This window comes from Erinaceus europaeus, chromosome 3 (assembly GCF_950295315.1).
Source record: "Erinaceus europaeus chromosome 3, mEriEur2.1, whole genome shotgun sequence".
NCBI lineage: Eukaryota > Metazoa > Chordata > Mammalia > Eulipotyphla > Erinaceidae > Erinaceus > Erinaceus europaeus.
Genome location: NC_080164.1, coordinates 131,890,499 through 131,914,516, shown reverse-complemented (window position 1 = coordinate 131,914,516; position 24,018 = coordinate 131,890,499). Strand labels below are relative to the sequence as shown.

Sequence of the window (24,018 nt, the reverse complement as noted above, 5' to 3'; positions counted from 1 at the left end):
GGGCATAGACTCAGATTCCAAGATGTGGGACAGGAATGAAGCAAGCCACTTCTTTGCCGTGGGGCCCAGGTTAAGAATGAGTTCTGGGGTGATGTTATCATAGCCAGCAGCCGTTCCCGGTTTAACCCTCTTCAAAGCGTCTTCCAGTTCAGACAGTATAAAGGGAGAGAGTTTTGGAGATGGACAAGATAACCGGAAGTGGGATGACCACTCATGGGAAATTTCTCTTTTCCAGACTGGGTCGATCATAGCACGTCCAACTTGAGTTAGGTGACTGGCCACTGAGTTTGGAGATACGGGAGGATGGGAGACGGGAGGGGGTTGGCTACCGGCACCCAGTCTGTGAAGAAGCTTCCAGGCCTTCCTACTTGAGTGGGTGAAGTTCAGACTTTCCGTGAGTTGTTGCCAGCGGGCTTGGCGTGCAGCATCCAGGGAGGCAATGAGATGGTCAGCCACATCTGGGTTGCCCGACTCATCATACTGCTTTAGTAGTTGCTCGCATTCAGCATCAAGACAAGGCATATAGTTAGCACGTCTCCCACGAGGAATGGCTTGGGAAGCTGCTTTGAAGATGGCTTGGCGAAAGCGCCTGTAGGAATCTTCAGAGGAGATAGAGTTAATTGGAATTGCAGGAATAGATTTGTTGGTAAGATCACTGAACAGACGCCAGTTTGCTTTCCGAAAGTTCCATCTTAGTTTCTCCGAGCACAGAATCAGTGGGAGCTGGAGACCAATGTGGATGATAGCTGGATGGTGATGACTGTGCGGGAAGATCTTGAGAACTTGTCTCGTAGCGGGAAAGGCTTGGCCATTGACTGTGCTAATCCAGCACAGGTCGGGTGACGAGTCTTTATTCCATCTAGTACTGTGAAAAGAGCCTGGCTGTTTGGGATCATATAATAGGGAGAGGTCATTCGCTGAAGCCCAGTCGGCTAAGATAGAGCCGTCAGCACGAGTGGAGGAATATCCCCATTCTTGGTGATGACTATTAAAGTCTCCAACGTAAACGGCTGGGTGGACCTCATTATCCCATGAGGCACTGGGAGGCTTATATACGTTGACGAGCTGAATAGTTCCAATAGTAATGGAGTTGTAGAAGAGGCCGTATGGTAAACGTCCGCAAGACACCATTTGGCGTAGATGGCTCGGCCGTGTTTAGGATGGAGATTATAGCATATTAAATAGAATCCACTGATGGTGAATCGAGCAGCTTCATCGACTGTTATATGTGTTTCTTGTAGGCAGATAACATCTGCCTGATGCTGTATCGCCAATTGACCAATAAGAACACGTTTGGCAAAGGACAGCCCCTCAATATTAAGTTGGAGGACTCGAAGAGCAGGACCAACAGCTTGAAAGCTGGCAGGAGCTGTTGTTGCTGGCTTTGAAAGTGACTGGGATCCATGTGGATTCAGTCGGCTAGGAAAGATCGTCAGTTTCCCCAATGAATGGGTACTCACGAGATGCACCACGGGAAGGTCAATCCCCGCTGAACATGGGCATTGGCAGGTCGATCCATACTCCCAGTCTGTCTCTCTCTTTCCCTGGTGGGACGGGGCTCTGAGGAAGTGGGGCTCCAGGACACATTGGTGGGGTTGGCTGTCCAGGGAAGTCAGGTTGGCATCATGGTACAGTCTGGATCCTGGTGGCTGAAAAAAGAGTTAACATATAGAGCCAAACAAATAGTTGACTAATCATGAACCTAAATGCTGCATGGACTCTTTGGAACATAACTAAAATAGGACTTCTATTTAAAATAGGACTACAAAACAGTGGTCTGTCTTATAACATGGCATCATGACACCATTCATGGGGCTCTCTGGGTGCTGTCCATGGTGCTCCCAGGTGGTGCTGGCCCTCCAACTCAAGGCCTCTTCCACAACAAAGTGTTTGCTTTATGGGTGCACTATCTCCTGGCTCCATGAAACACTTAAGATTACCAACATTTAAAGAATAATAATAAAACTAACAAAATTACACTGCATTGTAATTTAATCCTTAATAAGGATTAATGATCATTTTATGAAGTTAACTTTTATTTACTTATTTACTTACTTATTACTGAGAGGGAGAGTGAGCATCACTCTGACACATGCAATACTAGGGTAGAACTCGGGACTTCACACTTGGAAGTCCAACGTCTTATCCACTACGTCCTCTGGCTACTATTTCATGAGAATTCTGTCTTGGTATTGTTTGTGTGTGCTCTAAGTTGTAATGTATAATGTGTTTTATTTCAAGCCATATTAACACGTGGAATAAAAATAATCAGTCTTTCCAGTCTTTGACTCCAAGTAACTCAAGTTTGCTTGGCTGGGAAAGTGCTATGATCTTTACTGCAAAAGCCCAATATTAGTTTTTAGTAGCAGACATGCTGATAGCAGGAAGAAGTTGTGTGTGCTTTTGAGAGCTTTTGGGAAGGATTCTGTCTCCATTCCACTGATCTGGAGCTTTCAGGTAGCAGAGGCCATCAGCAGAGGTCCTCCCGGTAGTTTCTTCTCTGTGATTCACATTGTGACTTGAATAGTTACTCCCTTTAGGGTTGGGTCAAACTCAGATGCTTCATCTGGAGGTGTTTTTTTTTTTTTTTTACAAGGCATCATGCCTTTGGATTTTCATGGATGAGATAATAAAGCTGTCAAAATATCAGATGGAAAAAAAATATACCCAGGCCACACAGAGCTGTCAATTGTGCTTGTTTGGTGAGACAAAAAGGTGCCATTGAGGTATTAGGAGTAGTTGATGGTGACATGAAAATAAAACTCAGGTGTGGGTTTCACATGAGAAAGTCTGGGCTGCCTGACAGGAGTGATAGCTTTCTTGGGGTTTAAATTGAATTTACGTTCAAGATTTTATTATAAATATCAGAAGCCTTTTTGCCCTTGAGCCCTTCAACTCTGAAGAAAGCCTACATCTTCATTGCAGAGAGACTGATTTATCTTCAAAGGTTAGGAAGTGTTTTTTTTTTTTTTTTAATTTCTTTACTGGGGAATATAAAACATTAGTTTTATATCCGACAGTAAATGCCATAGTTTGTATAGATCTTCTCCTGAGTTTCCTGGTTATTTCTCTGTTCTCTGGTGTCAGCACAGGGCCTCCCCCCTACTGCTGCAGCTTCGGAGGGCAGTAGCAATGGAGACTCACAGTTGCATTTGGTGAGTCTCAGGGGAGTCCTCTCCTCACTTCAGTCATCTTTTTGTTGGTGAAACAGACTGGAGGTGGTGTCTCAACTAGTAAACTGCCAGACTGTTACCACTTAATTAAGTGACTGTTAGTCACTTAATCTTTCCCTAGGCTCCTCCCTGTCCATGAGCCACACGTATTTGCACTCTTTGGTGATTTGATGGGTTCCTGAAGTCCTTCGAGTCCTGTCTTGTTGTGGCCACAGGTGGTGTCCTTTGGTATTCCTAATTGACCCCGGAGAGGAGAGGAGGAAAACACAGCTGCTGCTGCTCCATAGCCCCTCCTCTGGAAGTCTCTCTCTCTCTTTTAAACTATAAAGTATTCTAAGGTCTTAACAGAGACCACAGGAAAAGTTTGGCTTCCTTGCTGAGGAACTACTGTGCCCTGGTTGTGTTAGACCCACAAGAAAACTTCTTGGATTTTTTTCTTCTGGTTATTATGCTAAATAAAACGTGTAATTGAAAATGTAAATAAATTATGTACTGTTGTCTTTCCCCAGGTAAGAGGAAGGTTCCCTCTTATTTACCTTTACACTATTCATTAGTGGGGCCTCTGGAGGACCTGGCTATTTCCTTTGATATACATTATTGTACTTAGCAGGAAAACCTGTGGCCAGAGCCAGCTGGATCTGGGCCTGGGCCTAAGATGCCCATCAGAATTTGAAGGAGAAGAAAAACCTGTGGTCAGAAGCCGAAGAGAGTGATAGCCTAATGGTAGAGACTTGCCTTAGCAAGCTGGAGCTCCACAAGTCCAAAAACCGTCGAGTAAGATGCAGCATTTCTTATTGCAACTATTTTAAACACATATATAAATTGTATAGTGAACTTTTAAAAGCCAAGTTATAATCTCATTGTGTGTAACTTACAACCAAATTCACTTTAAATCTCTCCCCCAACCCCCCCAAAAAAGCCATGCTGAGAAATCAGATACAATAATAAAAGAAAAAAAAGAGGGGCTGGGTGGTGGCAGACCTGGTAGAGCGCACACGTTACAATGGGCAAGGATGCAGGTGCGAGCCCCAGGTCCCCACCTGCAGCGGGGAAAGCTTCACAAGTGGTGAAGCAGGGTTGCAGGTGTCTCTCTGTCTCTCACCCTCTCTATCCCTCCCTTTCCTCTCAATTTCTGACTGTCTCTATCCAATAAATAAAGATAATTTAAAAAAATTAAAAAAAAAGAGAGAAAACTGAGTTCCTCCCTTTAAAAAAAAATTCTTTATTGGGGTATTTATGGTTTACAGTTGACAGTAAAATACAATAGTTTGTACATGCATAACATTTCCACATAACAATACAACCCCCTCTATGTCCTCTCCTTCCTCCCTTTTTTTAAAAAATTTTTTTATTTAAGAAAGGATTAATCAACAAAACCATAGGGTAGGAGGGGTACAACTCCACACAATTCCCACCACCCAATCTTCATATCCCACCCCCTCCCCTGATAGCCTTTCCATTCTCTATCCCTATGGGAGCATGGACCCAGGGTCATTGAGGGTTGCAGAAGGTAGAAGGTCTGGCTTCTGTAATTGCTTCCCCGCTGAACATGGGCGTTGACTGGTCAGTCCATACTCCCAGTCTGCCTCTCTCTTTCCCTAGTAGGGTGTATCTCTGGGGAAGCTGAGCTCCAGAACACATTGGTGGGGCCTTCAATCCAGGGAAGCCTGGCCAGCATCCTGATGGCATCTGGAACCTGGTGATTGAAAAGAGAGTTAACATACGAAGCCAAACAAATTGTTGAGCAATCATGGACCCAAAGCTTGGAGTAGTGGAGAGGAAGTGTTAGGGAGGTACTCACTGCAAACTCTAGTGTACTTCTGCTTTCAGGTATATATTTTGCAGTAGTTTATGGATAGGTGTGAACATAAGCTCTCTCTCACAGAAACTGGTGTATATCTAGGTTTTGGGACTTTGTTAGAAAGTGAACCACCTGAGATGAAATTAGAGTGTACTATAAAAGGAAAGGTCTCACCCGAGTAATGAAGCTAAAGGGTTGTCATTCTACATGTGAAGTCTCTGGACACAGTCTGAGCTGAAGCATGTTGAGGTGGCAATCGTTGCGTTGGTTAGGTTGTGATCGGCGGATGCAATATTATTTGATATGGATTGGGAGAGGCATACGGGAAAGTGGGCCCTATCCAAGGGTTCCAGGACTGGGGGAAGTAGGGGCTCTATAGTGGAGATGTGAGGTTCCTGCTGTCTTAGGGTTCAAAAAGACAATCGATAGTTAATGTTATCATCACATTATTTGGTAATTGGGTTAACTTTGAAAAGTCCTTTTGTTAGGGTTTGCTGTACAGTACCCAGTATCTTGTATATAGCTGTGCTATTGGATGCTTCTTCCTCCCTTTCTTTTCTTTTTCTTTTTTCTTTTTATTTCGCTTAAATCTTTATTTATTTATTGGATAGAGACAACCAGAAGTTGCGAGGGAAGGGAGTGATAGAGAGGGAGAGAGACAGAGAAACACTTGCAGCACTGCTTCACCACTCATGAAGCTTTCACCCTGCAGGTGGGGACTGGGGACTTGAACCTGGGTCCTTGGGCACTGTAACATGTACACTCTACCAGGTGTGCCACCACCTGGCCCCTCTGTTTCTTTTTTATTGCTGGGGCACTGTGAGCTGACTTTGGGTCATACGTATGGCAAAGCAGTGTACTATCCAAGTGAGCTGTTTTTGCCTGCTGGCATTTTCTTAAAAACTGAAAAACTGGGCCAGGAAGATATGTCAGTATTAGAGCACAGGACTTGCATGCCTGGGACTGTTAGAGACCTCAGGTTCAATTCCTAGCACCACCACATACCAGAGCTGTACAGTGCTCTGGGCTTTCTCCGTCTCATTAAAATTAATTAACAACAACATCAGGGCCAGGCGGTGGTGCACCTGGTTACACACTCACATTACAGTGAGTAAGGACCAGAGTTCAAGCCCCCAGTCCCCACCTGCGGGGGAAAGCTTCACAAGTGGTGAAGCAGGGCTGCAGGTGTCTCTCTCCCTCTCTATTTCCCCCTCCCCTCTCCATTTCTCTTTGTCTCTATCCAATAATAAATACATATCTTTGAAAAATAAAAAAAATTAATTAACAACAGCAACAACAGCAGAAAACAACTATTCCTTCTCCCCAACCATTGAGTTTGGTCAACTTGCTTTACATTATCTCCTTCAGGAGAAAGGCTGTCAACAATATTCGGTGATGACTAAGAGCTCTTGTAGTTTCTGTAGAACACATTGCCATTCCCATCAAGAGATCTTGTTTCTGTAATGAGGCCTCTTCCCACTTCAGGCAGGCAGGCAGGAAGGAGGATCTATAAAGTGCTCCAGAGCATTGGCGCTCAAAGTGTAGGCCTTGGGAGAGCACTGGTGACATGACTTGGCAGCTTGTTGGAGCTGCAGAATCTCAGGCCTCAGCAGACCTAGGCTGCAGCTGAACTCTGGGTGATCTGTGGTACATGAACACTTGAAAAGCACTGTCCTTGCCTGAATCCCTTGAGGTCCCAGAGTTAACAGGCACTGCCTTGTCAGTATAAAAGTTTGAGGTTCCTCAAAGTATTCTACTGCAAGAACTGGGACAATGGATTAGTGGATAGAGTGCAGGACTGCAGTGGTAGAATTCTGGACTTATAAACTTGAGGTTGTGAGTTTGATCCCTGGCATTGTATAAGCCAGAATGATGCGCTAGTTCTCTGTCTGTCTCTATCTCTATGTCTCTCTCTTTTATGAAACAAAATACAACTTACAGCAAAAGGGAGAGCTGATTAAATTTTTGCTGTAAAGGAGAACAGAAATGGAACAGGATCTCATTAGGGTAGTGGGATCAAGAGATCTTAATTTTTTTTTTTTTTAGCATAAGAATTAGCAACATGAGTGTGGCCTATGGGAGAAATACTGAAGGAGCATATGTGTGAATTAGAGAAGAAAAGAGAATGGCAGAGCAATTGAATAGGATGAACGGGAAATGCACAAAGGGCATTCACTGTCTTAACAGAGAAGACAGGGAACAGGTTTGGGGTGGAGTAGGTAAAGGTGATGGAGTCTCAGGAGGTTTCTGCTATTCTCAGTGAAGTCAGACACAAAGCTAATGGGCTGGAGGAGAAGGTGGTGGGGCTTAGTGATTGGAGCTGGTATGAAATAGATAAAGAAAAGAAAGGGAGCACACATGAACCAGGAAATGAAATGTTGACTGCTAGCTCATGCATATTTAAGCTCTATTGAGGTTTGTGGTCATGAACTGTCAACTGAGACACATCTGTACAGCTGCTTTTTTTTTTTTCTCTTTAGCTCGATTGCTCAGGAAGCAGTGGAACAGACATGAAAAGACAGACATTTCGTTATACTCCGGAGGATTATGGTTTAGAAGGGGAAATGGCATTAGATCAGTAATTCCTTGTTTAATTTCAAAATGATGATTGCTGCATTGGAAAATACAGAAAGGGCACATGGAATAATGGTGTTTGATCTTGCCTAAGAGCCTGACACTAGCCCTCTTTTTATTTTTTAATTTTTTTTAGGGTCTATGGTACAACATCAAAGAGCATGGATTTATTTTGGTCTGTAACATATTTTATTTTATTTTTAAGGTTGAAAGATTTTTTTTTTTATTTATAAAAAGGAAACAGTGACAAAACCATAGGATAAAAGGGGTACAACTTCACACAATTCCCACCACCAGAACTCTGTATCCCATCCCTTCCCCTGATAGCTTTCCTATTCTTTATCCCTCTGGGAGTATGGACCCAAGGTCATTGTGGGATGCAGAAGGTGGAAGGTCTGGCTTCTGTAATTGCTTCCCTGCTGAACATGGGCGTTGGCAGGTTGATCCATACTTCCAGCCTGTGTTTATCATTCCCTAGTGGGGAAGGGCTCTGGGGAAGCGGAGTTCCAAGACACATTGGTGGGGCTATCTGTCCAGGGAAGTCTGGTCGCATCCTGCTAGCATCTGGAATCTGGTGGCTGAAAAGAGAGTTAACATACAAAGCCAAACAAATTGTTGATTAATCATGGACCTAAAGGCTGGAATAGTGCAGATGAAGTGTTAGGGGGTCCTTTGTTTTTTAGATAGCTAATAGGCATATTTTAGTTATATTTCAAAGGGCCTGTAGCTATACTAGTGTTTTGTTTTTTTTTGCCTGAGCCTGAAATCTGATATGTAGGTGGATCCAAGTTATTGTCTAGGGAGATGATGTCATGGCTGGAAAAAGGACCAGAATGCTGGATCAGGGAAAAGAGTAGCTCCCTAATATGGGAAAGGGATATAAATATTGTTAACTGTAAACCCCATCGAGTTGATGTGATCTGGGGCCCATAATTAGCTTAGGAGCCTTTGTGACCTCTGCTTCCCTGTAGATCTGAGCTCACATTCTGTGGTCATGAGTAGGAACATTACAGGCTACCCCAATATCGACCCATCTTTCTCAGGTGTATCATAGAGTATGTTGTCCATCCTTCCTTCGGAGGATGGAACATTGTATACCATTGTTGATCCAAGTTGAGGGCAGGGTCCTATGGGGGCCCACAAAGGGGTCTATTTTGTTGTTCCTAATAGAAATGACAGGTAACAATGGAGAGAAGGATTTATTCGAGTTCTAGGCACAACTAGCCCTCTTTTTAAAAAAGACTTATTTATTTCAGGGGGCTGGTTGAGCTCATTTGTTACCATGCACAAGGACTTGAGTTTGAGCTCCTGTTCCCCACCTAACAGGAAGAAAACTTCACAAGCAATGAAACAGGTCTGCAGCTGTCTTACTTTTCTCTCTTCCCATCACTCTCCTCCTCTCTCTCTCTCTCTTTTTATTATTATTTATTTTTCCTTTTGTTGCCTTTGTTGTTTTATTGTTGTGGTTACTATTGTTGTTGTTGATGATGTCGCCGTTGTTGGATAGGACAGAGAGAAATGGAGAGAAGAGGCAAAGAGAAACATAGACACCTGCAGACCTGCTTCACTGCCTGTGAAGCGACTTCCCTGCAGGTGGGAGTCGGGGGCTCGAACCGGGATCCTTACGCCAGTCCTTGCACTTCGCACCACGTGCACTTAACTCACTGCACTACTGCCCGACTCCCCTCCTCTTTTTTTAAAGATTTTATTTATTTATTAATGAGAATGATAGGAGGAGAGTGAGAAAGAACCTGACATCACTCTGGTACATGTGCTTCTGGGGATTGAACTTGGGACCTCCTGCTTGAGAGTCCAGGGCTTTATCCACTGCAGCATCTCCTGGATCACTCTATCTCCTTCTCTTCTCTTAATTTCTCTGTGTCCTAGCAAATAAAATAGAAAAAAAAAAAAAGACTTCCTGGAGTGTTGAATGCATAGTGGTCACATTGAAAGAAGTCCATCAAGAAACTTGTGGCAATAACCCCATCATCCTAGGTCCTAGTCAAGGAATCCTGGGATTCCCACACAGATATGATGGGCCTAGAATTCTAACAGATCCCTCTCTCCACCATCATTGGTCATCTCCATCAGGAACAACATTATAAACCTTCCTGTGGACCTTTCCTCAATGTAGAACAACAGTGGTGGAAACTACCCCACTTTGCAAAGGGAGGCTGGGTAAATATTCTCTGTCACTCGAGGAAGACTGGTCCTGAAATGAGTGCAGCCTAGAATGTTCCTAGCTATGACCTAGGAATGCACGAGTTCAGACCGATAGAGATGGAGAGGTTGTGCAGCCTCCTGTGCTAAATAGGAATAGACATGTGCCCTTGGTCAGATTGATGGGATTTACAGTTAGTGATATATATGTTACCTCCAGGGTTATTTCTGGGGCTCAGTGCCTGCACTACGAATCCACTGTTCCTGGAGGCCATTTTTCCCATTTTGTTGCCCTTGTTGTTATTATTATTGTTACTGTTGTTATTGCTGTTGTTGTTGGATAGGACAGAGAAATTGAGAGAGGAGGGGAAGACAAAGAGGGGGAGAGACACCTGCAGATCTGCTTCACTGCTTGTGAAGTAACCTCCCTGCAGGTGGGGAGCCGGGGATCCTTGAACCAGGATCCTCATGCTGGACTTGGTGCTTCGTGCCATGTGCGCTTAACATGCTGCGCTACTGCATGGCCCCCTAGTTAGCAGTATTTATCTATTTTTCCCATATTTGGGAGCTACTTTCTTCCCTGATCCAGCTTTCTAGTCCTATTTCCAACTCTGACACTATCTTCATAAATAATACTTTGAGCCCACCTGCATGTTAGCTATTGGGCACAGGCAAAATTTAGCAAAGTCATGGGCCCCTTGGAATATACCTAAAATTGACTTTCTAGCTTCTTCTAACATGAAGACCCCAAGTCTCATCTATGTTCTTACCTTTAGGTTTCTGCTTACTAAACAATTTGTTCTGCTTCATATCTTAATGCTTTTCAGTCAGCAAGTTGCAGATGCTACCATGACACCAGCCTGACTTACATGGACAGATGACCTCACCAATATGTCTTGGAACCCTACCTCCCTAGAGCCCTGCCCTACTAGGGAAAGATAGAAACAGGTCATATGAATCAACCTGTCAACACCCATGTCCAGTGGAGAAGCAATTATAGAAGCCAGCCCTCCCACCTTCTGCACCCCATGAAGATCTTTGGTCCATACTCCCAGAGGGATAAAGAATAGGGAAGCTTCTAATGGAGAAGATTTGGTACTCTGGTGGTGGGAATTGTACCCCTCTTATCCCACAGTCTTTTTGATTATTATTAAATCACCAATGGAAAAATTGTGGCAATAAAAATGTTATTTCTTTTACATGAAATATTTGGAGAGAGATGCACACGAGAGAGGGGAGGAGGGAGAATGGAAGAGGAGAGAGAGAAAGAAAAGCTAGAACACCACTCAGATATGAGTTAGATGCTGTGCTGATGATTGAACCAGAGGCCTCAGGCATGAAAGTATTGTATAACCACTATGCTGTCTCCCTGGTCCTGACACAGGCCCTATATATGTGAAATGAGGTCCTGGAAAAGAGTTCCATCCTTCCATTTTGCTGGTTTGAATTATAAACAGTGTGGGACAATAGAAGCATGGCAGTGAGATACGCTGTTAATTATGTGTTTCTCAGTGGTTTCGCTGAATAATAATGTCATCTAAGCTGTAAGCCAACCAGGAAAACTGAAATTGGCCAGGATTCAAGAGTCATCTGTGTGGACCTAACAATGTGGGAATGATGATTGAAGAACAAAAACAGCATGTATAAAATCAATGAAGTTGTATCTTTTCTTTCTCATTCCATTCCCTTTTTTTAAAGATTCCTTGTGAGGGAAGAAAGAGACTGTCCTTCTGCAGCCTACTGAGAGGAGATGGTGGTTATTGTTAGTATGGCAGAATTGAGATGATTTTCACAGTGAAGAGAAAGACTTTACTTCTCAACTTAGACTTGTCAAGACCCTCTAAAAATGGCTTGATTTGGAGAAACTTGTAGAACTAGTGCCTTGGAAGAAATTGTAGCACACTCTTGAATTTTGTAAGCTAAAGCCTATAAAGTCTAGTCGCTGCTCTTTGAAACACTGCTTCCTGAGATGAGTGGCTATAGAGGTTCTTGCTCTGTCACTGGAGGTGATTAAGGCAGGGAATATGTTGCAGAAACAGTGGAGTAGCATTCACAAGGGGCAGTAAGAGGTGTCAGTGCCTCCCACTCACCACCACTCTACATTGCAGATTATTGTCTGTGCATATACCTTGGATACATGCATCTATACATACACTTATACATACATCTATACAGGTACTCATACATATATCTATAGCTCCCACATATAGTTTCCTTTGTTCCTCTATGGATTTGTGTCTTTCCCCTTCTGTCTTCCAATTCAGAGTGGGAAGTCCTAAAGATAGAATAGTTATTTACTGAACCAGAAGTGACTTTCAAAATACTTAAAGTGCTGAGGAGACAGCACAGTGTTGGTGCACCAGACTTGCATGCCTGAGGTTGTGCTTCAATCCCAGGTTTCACCACATGCCAGAACTGGTCTGGCCTGTTTTCCTTTTTCCTCTCTGTCTCTCTCTGTGTCTCTGTGACTCTGTCTCTCTATCTCTCTCACACACATACACACATACACCCCTACATGTGTGAAAGAAATGAAACCCTTGAGGCCTGGGCCATGGTGCAGTGAATAGGATGCTAAACTTGGAAGGTTTAGCACAAGGTCCCGAGTTCAATTCCCTGTATCCCATGTGCGAGAGTGATGTTATGGCTCTCTCTCCCTTACCCTCTGTATCTAGTGTTAATAAGTAAGTAAAATCTTTTATACAAACCAAACTCTTGAACTGGCTGGCAAAGCTGCTATCAAGGTTGTGTCTCCTCCCACGGCCTCTCCTCACCTTTCCCTGTCCTTAGAAGCCTTCACCTTCTGCCTCCCAGGGTGGAAAGTTGTTGTATATGTGCATTTCATGCTTCTGCCAGTTTTTGCAGCCTGAGCCCTGAGCTCAGCTGCATACCTGTTCCTGGGCTTTGCCTGGATATCAAAGGCTCAGCTGCTCAGGACCTGGAGAGCAGCAGGCACTATCAAAGGGAGTGGATGGGATCAGCCAGACCTGATATCAAAGGGCAGTCTGACTTCTCATGATCCTGACGGGGCCTCTCATATAACAGCTCCCCACCCCAGACTCCACAGAGGCTTAGAGGGCTGGAAGTTGACATCACTTCCTGGTTTGTGAATTGAGGAAGTGGAGTCAAATTCATACTGTCAGAACACAGAGGATTCAACCACGTGTCCTCCCATCTAGAGACCACAGACTCAAGTCCTATGAAAAGTGTTCTGGGCCCCAATTTTGACTTAACTGGCTTGCTATCTAAGATCCCAGGGAATTGTACTGGCCTGGGCTGAGAATCACCCACTTGCTGCTGGAAGGGATGGGTTTGGTTGTTATGGTGTGTGGACCCAGTTCTGGCATTATGTGTGAGAGAGATTCCCAGGCCTTTGTTTTAGTCTTTGGGCTCCACTGGGCACATCTGTAAGTAAGTTTGTTGGTAAAGTAACAGCACAAGTCACACTGACCCCCTTCTCCAGAGTGTGTGTGTTTCCATAAGAGATGTTTTACTGTATGTTGATTTCAGAAATCAAAGGAACTTTCTTTTGAAGTCTGTTCACATATATTGATCTTTTCACTTTATCACTCCCAGAATAGGATCTGAAGGGATCTTAATGCACACACAGTATTTGAAGGTGGATAGTAGAGGATTGTTTAAGATATGTTACAAACACATGGAGTCATGGAAAACTTTTAACAGGTTGATTGGAAGTAGTGAGGTTTTTTTCCTCCTTTACTGCGAGTTTTCCTTTTCATTAGTTTGTTTTTATGGGGTCAGGGAGATGTACCCAGGGCTATACACGCACGATTTTACCCAGAGATCTTTGTGACCCAACTTAAAAAAATTATATGATTCCCCCAATAAAGGAAAGAAAAAATTCTATGTACTGGTCTGGGGGTACAGCACAACAGTTATGTAAAGAGTCTTTCATGCCTGAGGCACCAAAGGTCCCAGGTTAAATCCATAGCACCACCATAAGCCAGAGCTGAGCAGTGCTCTGATAAAAATAATAAGTAAACAAATTAAAATAAATAAAATGTTAAAAAAGGAAAAGCTATCTTTAAAAAAATTACATGTATTTAAGAGTGTGGGAAAGACATCACTGGCTCCCCTAGTACCATGCACTGTGGCTCAAACCCAGGGAGTATGTTGGTTGACATATCAAGGAGTGATATGGGGAGAGTTTCACTGGATCAAAAGCAGGGCCATAGAACCCCAGAGCCTTCACCCAATGATGCACTTTCCCTAGCACTAGCTGACATCTCTATTATCTGCACATCTCATTTCCCTGGCCTTGTTCTTTATTATTGCAATTGTGCTTCTTCAGCTTATTGGTATGTGACCTTAGAAAAACTCAAATTTAGACTTTGACCAGAAGAAAAATAAGACCTGTATTAGGTGTTTATTCCCAGTACCAGGAAGCTAAGATACTATGCCAGGGCAGGCCTGGATCACATGCCCACATTCCTACTGCCAGGACCATTCATAACCAACAAACCAAAAGCCATACTTTTCAGTGCTCTGGGCATGAATAGATCAACCATGTAAATAGTCCTTAAACCAATGGAGCTGTCTCAAAGGACAAGACAATGTCATAGTCTGTAGCGAAGACTTCTCTGAATACCATGGATTGGGATTGGAGGCATTCTGTTTTGGGCCAATGATTTTTTTTTTTTTTTTTTTTGCCTCCAGGGTTATTGCTGGGGCTCAGTGCCTGCACTATGAATACACTCCTCCTGGAGGCCATTTTTTTCCCATTTTGTTGCCCTTGTTGTTATTGTTGCCATCATTTTTGTATTTGGATAGGACAGAGAGAAATTGAGAGAGGAGGGGAAACAGAGAGCGAGAAAGATAGACCTGCTTCACCGCTTGTGAAGAGACCCTGCAGGTAGGGATTCGGGGGCTCGAACTGGGATTCTTGACAGTCCTTGCACTTGGTGCCATGTGCGCTTAACCTATTGCCTACCACCTGACTCCCTTGGGTCAATGATTTTTGGGAAGGTAGGATTTTTTTTTAAGATTTAAAAATATATATTTATTTATTTATTCCCTTTTGTTGCCCTTGTTTTTTTATTTTTTAAAAAATATTTATTTCCTTTTATTGCTGTTGTTGTTTTATTGTTGTTGTTATTGATGTCATCATTGTTGGATAGGACAGAGAGAAATGGAGAGAGGAGGGGAAGACAGAGGGGGAGAGAAAGATAGACTCCTGTAGACCTGCTTCACTGCCGGTGAAGTGACCTCCCCTGCAGGTGGGGAGCTGGGGGCTCCCAATGATTTTTATGCCAGTCCTTGTGCTTCGTGCCACCTGTGCTGAACCCGCTGCGCTACCGCCCAACTCCCTGCCCTTGTTGTTTTATTGTTGTAGTTATTATTGTTGTTGTTATTGATGTTGTCGTTGTTGGATAGGACAGAGAGAAATGGAAAGAGGAGGGGAAGACAGGGGGAGAAAAAGATAGATAACTGCAGACCTGCTTCACCATTTGTAAAGCGACTCCCCTGAAGGTGGGGAGCCGGGGGCTTGAACTGGGATTCTTAATGTCAGTCCTTGCGCTTTGTGCCACCTGCATTTAACCTGAGTCCCTGGGTCAATGATTTTTATGACATCTTGGGATTCACTTTATTGACCCAAGACCAGGATTTTAGCCTTTTGGTAAAATCAGTCGAATTTCCAATAGATATCATTTTCTCCCGAGTATTTGACATTTGAGGAAAAATTATTGGGATAGTCATGAAGATTAAAGATGACATGGAACATAGCTGTCTTTGGACTTATAATCAAGGATTAAATTACAGGAACAAAAGAAGTCAAACTCTTTTTTTTGTCAGTGATTTAATTAGAATTGACAAGATTTGGGGATAAGCGTGGTACAATTCCATACAATTCCCACCACCAGAGTTCTGTATCCTATCCCCTTCATTGAAAGTTTCCCTGTTTTTTTTCTTTATTGGGGGGGAATTAATGGTTTACAGTCAACAGTAGTTTGTACATGTGTAACATTTATCAGTTTTCCACATAACAGTTCAGCCCCCTCTAAGTCCCCCTCTGCTGTCATGTTCTAGGACCTAAACCCTCCCGCCCACCCCAGTGTCTTTTACTTTGGTGCAATACACCAAACCCATTCCAAGTTCTGCTTTGTGTTTTCTTATTTTCAACTTCTTTTTTACTATTAGTGATTTAATAGTGATCGACAAGATTGTAGGATAAGAGAGGTACAATTCATACAATTCCCACCACCAGAGTGTCGTATCCCACCCCCTCCACTGTAAGCTTCCTTATTCTTTATCTCTCTGGGAGTATGGACCAAAGATATTCATGGGGTGCAGAAGGTGGGAGGGCTGGCTCTGTAATTTCTTCTTCACTGGACATTGGTATTAATAGGTCAATCCATACCCCCAGCCTGTTTCTATCTTTCCCTAGAAGGGTAGGGCTCTGGGGAGGTGGGGTTCTAGGACACATTGGTGAGATTGTCTGCCCAGGGAAGTCAAGTTGGTGTCATCTGGAACTTGCTGACTGAAAAGTGTTAAGATATGAAGCAGAACAAATTGTCTAGTAAGCAGGAACCTAATGGTAAGAATACAGCAGGTGAAATTTGGTGTCTTTATATTAGAAGAAGCTAGGAAATCTATTTTAGTTATATTCCAAGGGGCCCATAATTTTAGTAATTTTTGCCTGACCCTGACAGCTAACATGCAGATAGGCTAAGAGTATTGTCTGGAAAGATGGCATCAGAGTTGAAAATAGGACTAGAAAGCTGGATAGGACAGAAAGAAGTTCCCACTTATGGGAAAAGTATATAAATACCATTAACTGTAAATTATATCAGTCTGACCTAGGGCCCATTTCTATTCCTGTTTAGCACGGGAGCCTGTAAATCCTTTGCATCCCTGTTGGTCTGAACTCGCATTCCATGGTCATAGCAAGGAACATTCTATGCTGCACTCATTTCGGGACCCATCTTCCTCAAGTGGCAGAGTGTGTTTACCCAGCCTCCCTTCGGAGAGTGAGGCAATTTCTGCCATTATTGTTCTACATTGAGGGCAATGTCCTATAGAAGAGGCTAAACTTTTTATTTGCCACTATCTTCTGTGATTTGTGAGCTTGTTGGTTTTTGTTGTTGTTCTTGTTTAACTTTTCAAGTAAGGAATGATTTATCAAGTTCACGAAAACCACATGTATTCTGAGACTCATTAATCTTAATGCCAAGGTCTTATTCTCAGATCCATGTAAATATGGTTTGAGATCAAGATTAGACTTGCCTTTTGGAAGATGTGCTGTTGTGTTCTCTCAACATTTATATATTGACACTAAAGTTAAACTGGTAGTTCTTCCAGGGAAGTGCTGTAGTGTACAACATTTATTGTCAGGGATTTGCTCCCTGGCTGTAGAAACTGAGATATTAGCACATGTTGTGAGGACTATATTGAAGTGTGTGACTGATAGTAAACTCCCTTGTAGATTGACTTAAAAAAAATCGCCTCCTGGCTCGCCTTTGCCATCCCAGGTCACAATGAGACCCTCTGGAAGACAGATTGCTGCTTCTGCTGTGAGTTTCAATCTCATCTTTCGTGATTGTGAGCCAGGCTTCATTGGTTTTAGTTCTGACCTGATTCCATTCCAACCATAGCCTGCGGCACTGTAACAGTGAGTGTGGAGACACAGATGTGTGTCCTCCATATGGCACTCATCCTGGCAAGGGCTCAAACCCAGAGGTAACAGAAACCATGCTCAAAGAGGGTATGCAAGACTGAATTATAAATATGCACTAAGGTGGTTGTGACTTTGTGTTGGGATGGACAAGACACCTGAGCAAATACAAGATGTGTTTGATAGAGAAGGTGTTATTCAAGGGCCAGGGTTTCTTGAGAAAAACTCTCTTCTCTTCCTGCCTGGTACTGAAAATCCATGAATCAATTAAAAAGACTGCATTTCTCAAGTTACTGATTCTTTCCACTGTAGTCTTCCCTGGACACTCTGCTACATGGGTTCCTCTTTTAGGAGGAAGAAGACTGTGGGGGCTGTGGAAAGGCGGTGGCATTTGCTGACATTATCCTTGCTTGTGTCTTTCAGCCTACTTCTGCTTCCTTGTGACTGCTCTGGGCGTGACAGCTGGTGCCCATCGCTTGTGGAGCCACAGGTCCTACAAGGCCAAGCTGCCTCTGCGGATATTTCTGGCTGCCGCCAACTCCATGGCTTTCCAGGTTGGATAGGGGATGGGTCCTCTCTGCCTTTAGGGACCCAGCACAGGTGACACCAGTGGGTGAGAAACTGAATATACTCCCTGTGGAGTAGGCAGTCCTTCACCTCCATTCTAGGCTCCCAACTCATAACTAAAGTACTCCCAGTCTGACCAAAGTTTTTCTCTCTTCCTTGCTGTAGATGTGGGAAACAAAAAAACCAAAAAACCTGTATTGGAGGTGGGGGTTTGCCCATGGCAGGCTGAATAAATGAGGAGGAGAGTCCTTCATTCAGAAAGAGTCCTAAACAGGCCTCTAAGCCCCCAGCATTTGTCTGACTCTAACAAGAACTGGGTATGTGCTGAACATAATATGTACATATCCCAGTTGATCCTCATAACAATTCCATTAACTGGGTATTGTTTGTGCCCCTATTTTGCAGATGAGAAAATTAAGGCTTAGTGAAGTGTAAAAACATACTTTGATTAGGGGTGGATAGTGTAGTGGTATAGTATAATGGTTATGTAGAGAGGCTCATGGCTCCAAAGTCCCAGGTTCAGTACCCTCCCCCACCATAAACCAAAGGTCTGATTTAAAAAAAAAAAAGAAAAAAACATGCTCAGGGTGGGGGTAGATAGCATAATGGTTATGCAAAGAGATTCTCATGCCTGAGGCTCTGAAGTTCCAGGTTCAGTCCCCTGCACCATCATGAGCCAGAGCTGATCAATGCCTCTGGTAGGGAAAAAAAAAAAAAATTGAGGCCAGATGGTGGTGCACCTGGTTGAGTGCACATGTTACAATGCTCAAGGACCCAGGTTTGAGCTACTGGTCCCCACCCGCAGGGGGAAAGCAGTGTTGCAGGTGTTTTTCTTTCTCCCTCTTTATCACTGACTTTTCTCTAGATTTCTGGCTATTAAAAAAAGATGATTAATAACAGATTTTTAAAACTGACTTGGAAAAAAGGCCATTCAACATGGAGTTGGAAAACTCAGGATTAAAAAAAAAATTTTTTTTTAATTATCTTTATTGGATAGAGACAGCCAGCAATCGAGAGGGTAGGGGACATAGAGAGGGAGAGAGACAGAGAGACACCTGCAGCACAGCTTTACCACTTGCAAAACTTTCCTTCTGCAGGTGTGGACCAGGGGCTTGAACCCAGGTCCTCTAGCACTGTAACATGTGCACTCAACCAGGTGTGCCATCACCTGGTCCCTGGATTTGAATCTTCATTTTGGTGTTTAGTTGTAAATTAAACTCATCTCCAGTGTCTGCATGTGTAATTGAAAACATGGTCTTGTTCTCAGAATTGTTGTGAAATCATTGGAAATGGCAGGGAGCTGTAGAAATGGAAGACAGACAGACAGACTGCACTAAGATTGGGCCATATCTTTTAGGACTATCCCAGTCCTCAGCCTTTTCCCAACCATGCTGAGCTGCTAGGATCTTGGCTTGATCATGGACCTCTAGTTCTTTACTTTGTCATCTGATCCAGTGAGGATGAGTCAGAACAAGTGGTTTTTAAAGTTTTGAAGCCAAAGAATGGCCTGCCAGGTGCTACAGAGAGCAAAACACTATATCCCAGTTTTATAAAAAGGGAGAAGACTTTGCTATTGGATCATACAATGGAAGTGAGATCAATGTTCAAACCATCCTCCGTGTTTCTTTGTTTCAGAGAATATTTTTCTAAATTTTTACTTATAAAAAGGAAACACCGACAAAAAACACAGGATAAGAGGGGTACAACTCCACACAATTCCCACCACCAGAACTCCATATCCTATCCCCTCCCCTGATAGATTTCCTATTCTTTATCCCTCTGGGAGTATGGACCCAGGGTCATTATGGGGTGCAGAAGGTGGTTATGGAGTGCAGAAGGTGGTTATGAGTGATATGAGAAGGTGCTTATGAGTGATATTTCATATTATACCTTTTTTTCCTGGCTTGTCTCACTTAACATGATACCTTTAAGCTTCATACAAGATGTGAAGAAAGTGATTTCATTCTTAATAACTGAGTAGTATTCCATTGTGTATATGTGCCACAGTTTTTTTAGCTACTCATCTGTTCTTGGACACCCAGGTTGCTTCCAGGTTTTGGCTATCATAAATTGTGCTGCTGTGAAATACATATACAAGGATTTTTTTGGATGAGTGTGTTTGATCTCTTAGGATATATCCCCAGGAGAGAAATTCCTAGGTCATAGGGCAGGTCTACTTCTAGATTTCTGAAAATTCTCCAGACTGTTCACCATAGGGCTTAGAATAATTTACATTCCCACCAGCAGTGTAAAAGTGTTCCTTTACCCCTCCAACCCCTCCAGTATTTGTTGTTACTGTCCTTTTTGATATATTATGTTCTCAAAGGAGTGAAATGGTATCTCACTGTTGTCTTTATTTTATTTTATCTGGTAATCAGTGACTTTGAGCATTTTTTCATATGTCTATTGGTTTAGTGTATTGCAACAGAACAAAATACTCTGAATAAGAAAGACAGGGAGAGGGGTGTGGCTTTCAGGTCCTGGTGCTTGATGATGGAGAAGGGCCTAAGTGAGGAATGAGAATGTTTTACAGACACCTGTTATGGTGAGATGAGAAATTGAACCAATGTTCTAACAATTGTACTGTAAACCACTAACCTCCCAGGAAAATGAACAAATGAAAACAGTAACAACAACAAAAAAGAATTTCTTTTCCTAGTTCTGGCTTCCCTACAATTTGAGAATTCATATAGTAGAAAGGATGCGATAATGGACCACTTAGCGAACACAATTCACATTTTGGATGTCTACCTGTTATAATTCAACCACAGTCATAAATTAGTACCAGGGTCCTAGGGGAAAAGCTGTTGTGCACAGAGGGGTTGGCAGTTCCTTTGATCATGTTATTTGTCATTGGCAGCGTGAACTGTGCTGCCCTTTATTTTGACTTCAGTCATATTAGTTCAGTGTTGTGCTTTGTTTACATAACAATGAGTTATGGTGATGATAATTTAGAAATTCATTGACTTAGAACTGAGATGCTATTTAGAACTTAACTTGATAATTTTCATTTATTTTGTTAAGCCACCTATTTTTAGTCTCCAAATGCATACTCTACCTGAGTAGAGTATGAAGGAAATTTCAGTAATAGAGGTGCTTCACTACATGTTAACTACTCTATTACTGAAATTTCCTTCCAACAGAAATAACTTGAAATTTCTCATTTCCTCTTTTCCCAGCAAAACTATTTGTTTATAACTCAAGTTTTGAGAGCCCGTTTCCTCAAATATCATATAACAGAATATCATATATTAGATTATCACATATCATATATAACATAATGGAAAAAAATCACAATGTGATTTTATGTTTTCTTTAGGGGGGAAGAACATTGTACAGGAAATTATCCAGCAGTGAATTTTTGTCTTTGCCATTTGGTAGGTGTGAACCTTTGTGTATATTTATCTGCAGAGAGGTGGAAATAATATTTATCTCATGGTGTTAGAAGGATGAAATCATCAATAAAAAGTACCTAGATTATATCATCACCCAGTGGATATTATTTTCCCTCTTCTCTATGAGAATTGGCATATTGTTTCATTCATTTCTCTATTTTGGTGTTTATCATTTAGGAAAAAACTCAATGATTGCTAAATAAATGACAAATGGATGTTTTTTTAAAGTACTTTTAGAAGTCATTGCATTTTAACTTTGTTTGGACTTCTTTCAGGTTCTTATTTGAGGTGGATTGTTTTCATTCATTCACTGAATATTTATTGAACATCTACTATGGGGGCAGGAGTGAACTCAGCACATGGAAAATAGTGATTAGCAAATACAGTTACAGTCCTTGCTTTCATGGACTGTTCTATCTAGTGGGATATTAGAATTTCCACAACTCCCCATAGACAGTGTTAGTGCCTCATGGACTTGGGGTTTAGAGCAATGCGCTTAGACCGAGGTAAGATGTGGCTGTAAAATCAGCACAGGGCCAGCTTCCATGTAGTGTGTATCTGCATCAGTGGGAAAGAATGGGGTCGATTTAGACCACTTCACCCTCAGAGAGAACCTTACTAGGATCTGTTGATAGAGAGTATTGACCTGTAAGCCAGGCTTAATGCAGTCATTGATTTGGTTTCCTTTTTTTTTTTTTTTTTTACCTCTAGGGTTATTGCTGGGGCTCGGTGCCACAAATCCACTGCTCCTGGAGACCATTTTTTTCCCCCTTTTGTTGCCCTTGTTGTTTTATCATTGTTGTGGTTATTATTATTATTGTTGTTGTTCCTGTCGTTGGATAGGACAGAGAGAAATGGAGAGAGGAGGGGAAGACAGAGAGGGGGAGAGAAAGACAGACACCTGAAGACCTGCTTCACTGCCTGTGAAGCGACTCCCCTGCAGGTGGGGAGCCAGGGGCTCGAACTGGGATCCTTATGCCAGTCCTTGGCTTCGTGGGTTTCCATTTTTTTAAATTTATTGTTTTTAATTTCTTTATTTGGGATTAATGTTTTAAATTTGACAGTAAATACAGTAGTTTGTACGTAACATTTCTCAGTTTCCCACATAACAATACAATCCCCACTAGGTCCTCTGCCATCCATTTTGGACCTGTACTCTCCCCTCCACCCAGAGTCCTTTATTTTGGTGCAATACACCAACTCCAGTGATTTGGTTTCCATTTAATGTCCTCTGGGCTTTAAAAAAAAAATTTATTTATTTATTCCCTTTTGTTGCCCTTGTTGTTTTATTGTTGTAGTTATTGTTGTTGTTGATGTCATCATTGTTGGATAGGACAGAGAGAAATGGAGAGAGGAGGGGAAGACAGAGAGGGGGAGAGAAAGACAGACACCTGCAGACCTGCTTCACTGCCTGTGAAGCGACTCCTACAGGTGGGGAGCCGGGGTCTCGAACCGGGATTCTTAGGCCGGTCCTTGCGCTTTGCACCACATGCGCTTAACCTGCTGCGCTACCGCCCAACTCCCTTTTTTCTTTTCTTTCTTTTTTTTTTAAGATGCCAGAGGTTGTATTCAAAGTCTCACATTGTACTCTACTGCTGAACTATCTTCCTGGTTTTTTTTTTTTTTTTTTTTTTATAAACAAGCAAGTGAGATATTAAGAGCTGGAGATAGCTCAAAACACTACACTGCTGTCCACGGTGCTCTGATGTTGGTCTTTTTTGCTCTCATGTGGTGCTGGAGATCAAACTCAGAGCTTCAGACCCAGTCCTCATGCATGTAAGAGAGGCACTGTGCTGCTGAAACCTCTCCTCACTCCTCCCCCTGTTCTTAAAGCCAGTTTCAGAGATTCTCTTCTGTGTTCCTCTATCAGGATAGCCATGCTTTCTTGGCCAAAATACCAAGTCAAGCCATGGTTATCTCTGAGGATCAGCTGTTCTCTTATGACGTGCTGCAAGTGATGGTTTGATTATCCAGAACAATCACTTCAAAACTGGGATTTTAATTTTAAATTGAGGTAGCAGTGCTTTACCAGGCTGTATGGTTTAGGGGTACAATTTCATGTTTCTTTGTGATGTGTATTATCACACACACTGACACTTGGCTCATCCATACATGTTCTTATGTGATTCCAGCCCCATGTGATTTCTAGTCAACATACATACATTTTTTAAAATATATTTTTTCTAATTGGGTTTGTTTATTTGGTTTGGATGTTTATTAATTTATGCCAAGACCCCATGTATGGGAACTTCCACTGTTCCAGGGCTGCTATTTTTCTTTAGATCAGACAGAGAGGAAGGGAAACAGACAGAGGAGAGACATTACAGCCCTGCTTCACCATCTGTAGAACTTCCCCTGGTTCTGTGATGTGTTCATGTCGTGCCAGGGGTACCTTACTGAGGAAACTAGCTCCCAATCTGAGGTCTTGATTTTTATATACTTTGAGCATCTCTATATTTTAATTGGTATAGTTGGACAATTAAAGTAGTTGGACAATTAAATTAATTAAAGTGATGATTGATAAAAATAGATTAATATCTACCATGTTTCTGTATGCTAGTTGCTGTCCTTTCTTTCTTTCTTTCTTTCTTTCTTTCTTTCTTTCTTTCTTGTCACAGTGTTTTTTCTTTCCTGTTTTTTTAATATTTATTTATTCCCTTTTGTTGCCCTTGTTGTTTTATTGTTGTAGTTATTGTTACTGTTGTTATTGATGTTGTC

The 24,018-nt window shown here is 42.4% G+C and overlaps 1 protein-coding gene across 1 annotated transcript in view; it reads left to right on the top strand.

The window, feature by feature from the left end:
- SCD5 (stearoyl-CoA desaturase 5) overlaps positions 1–24,018 on the top strand; it is a 185,424-nt gene that overhangs the window by 85,719 nt on the left and 75,687 nt on the right. Inside the window, exon 2 of the mRNA XM_007518509.3 lies at positions 17,762–17,892. Within this exon, the coding sequence (XP_007518571.1) occupies positions 17,762–17,892 (131 nt within the window). The remainder of the gene's footprint in view (positions 1–17,761; positions 17,893–24,018) is intronic.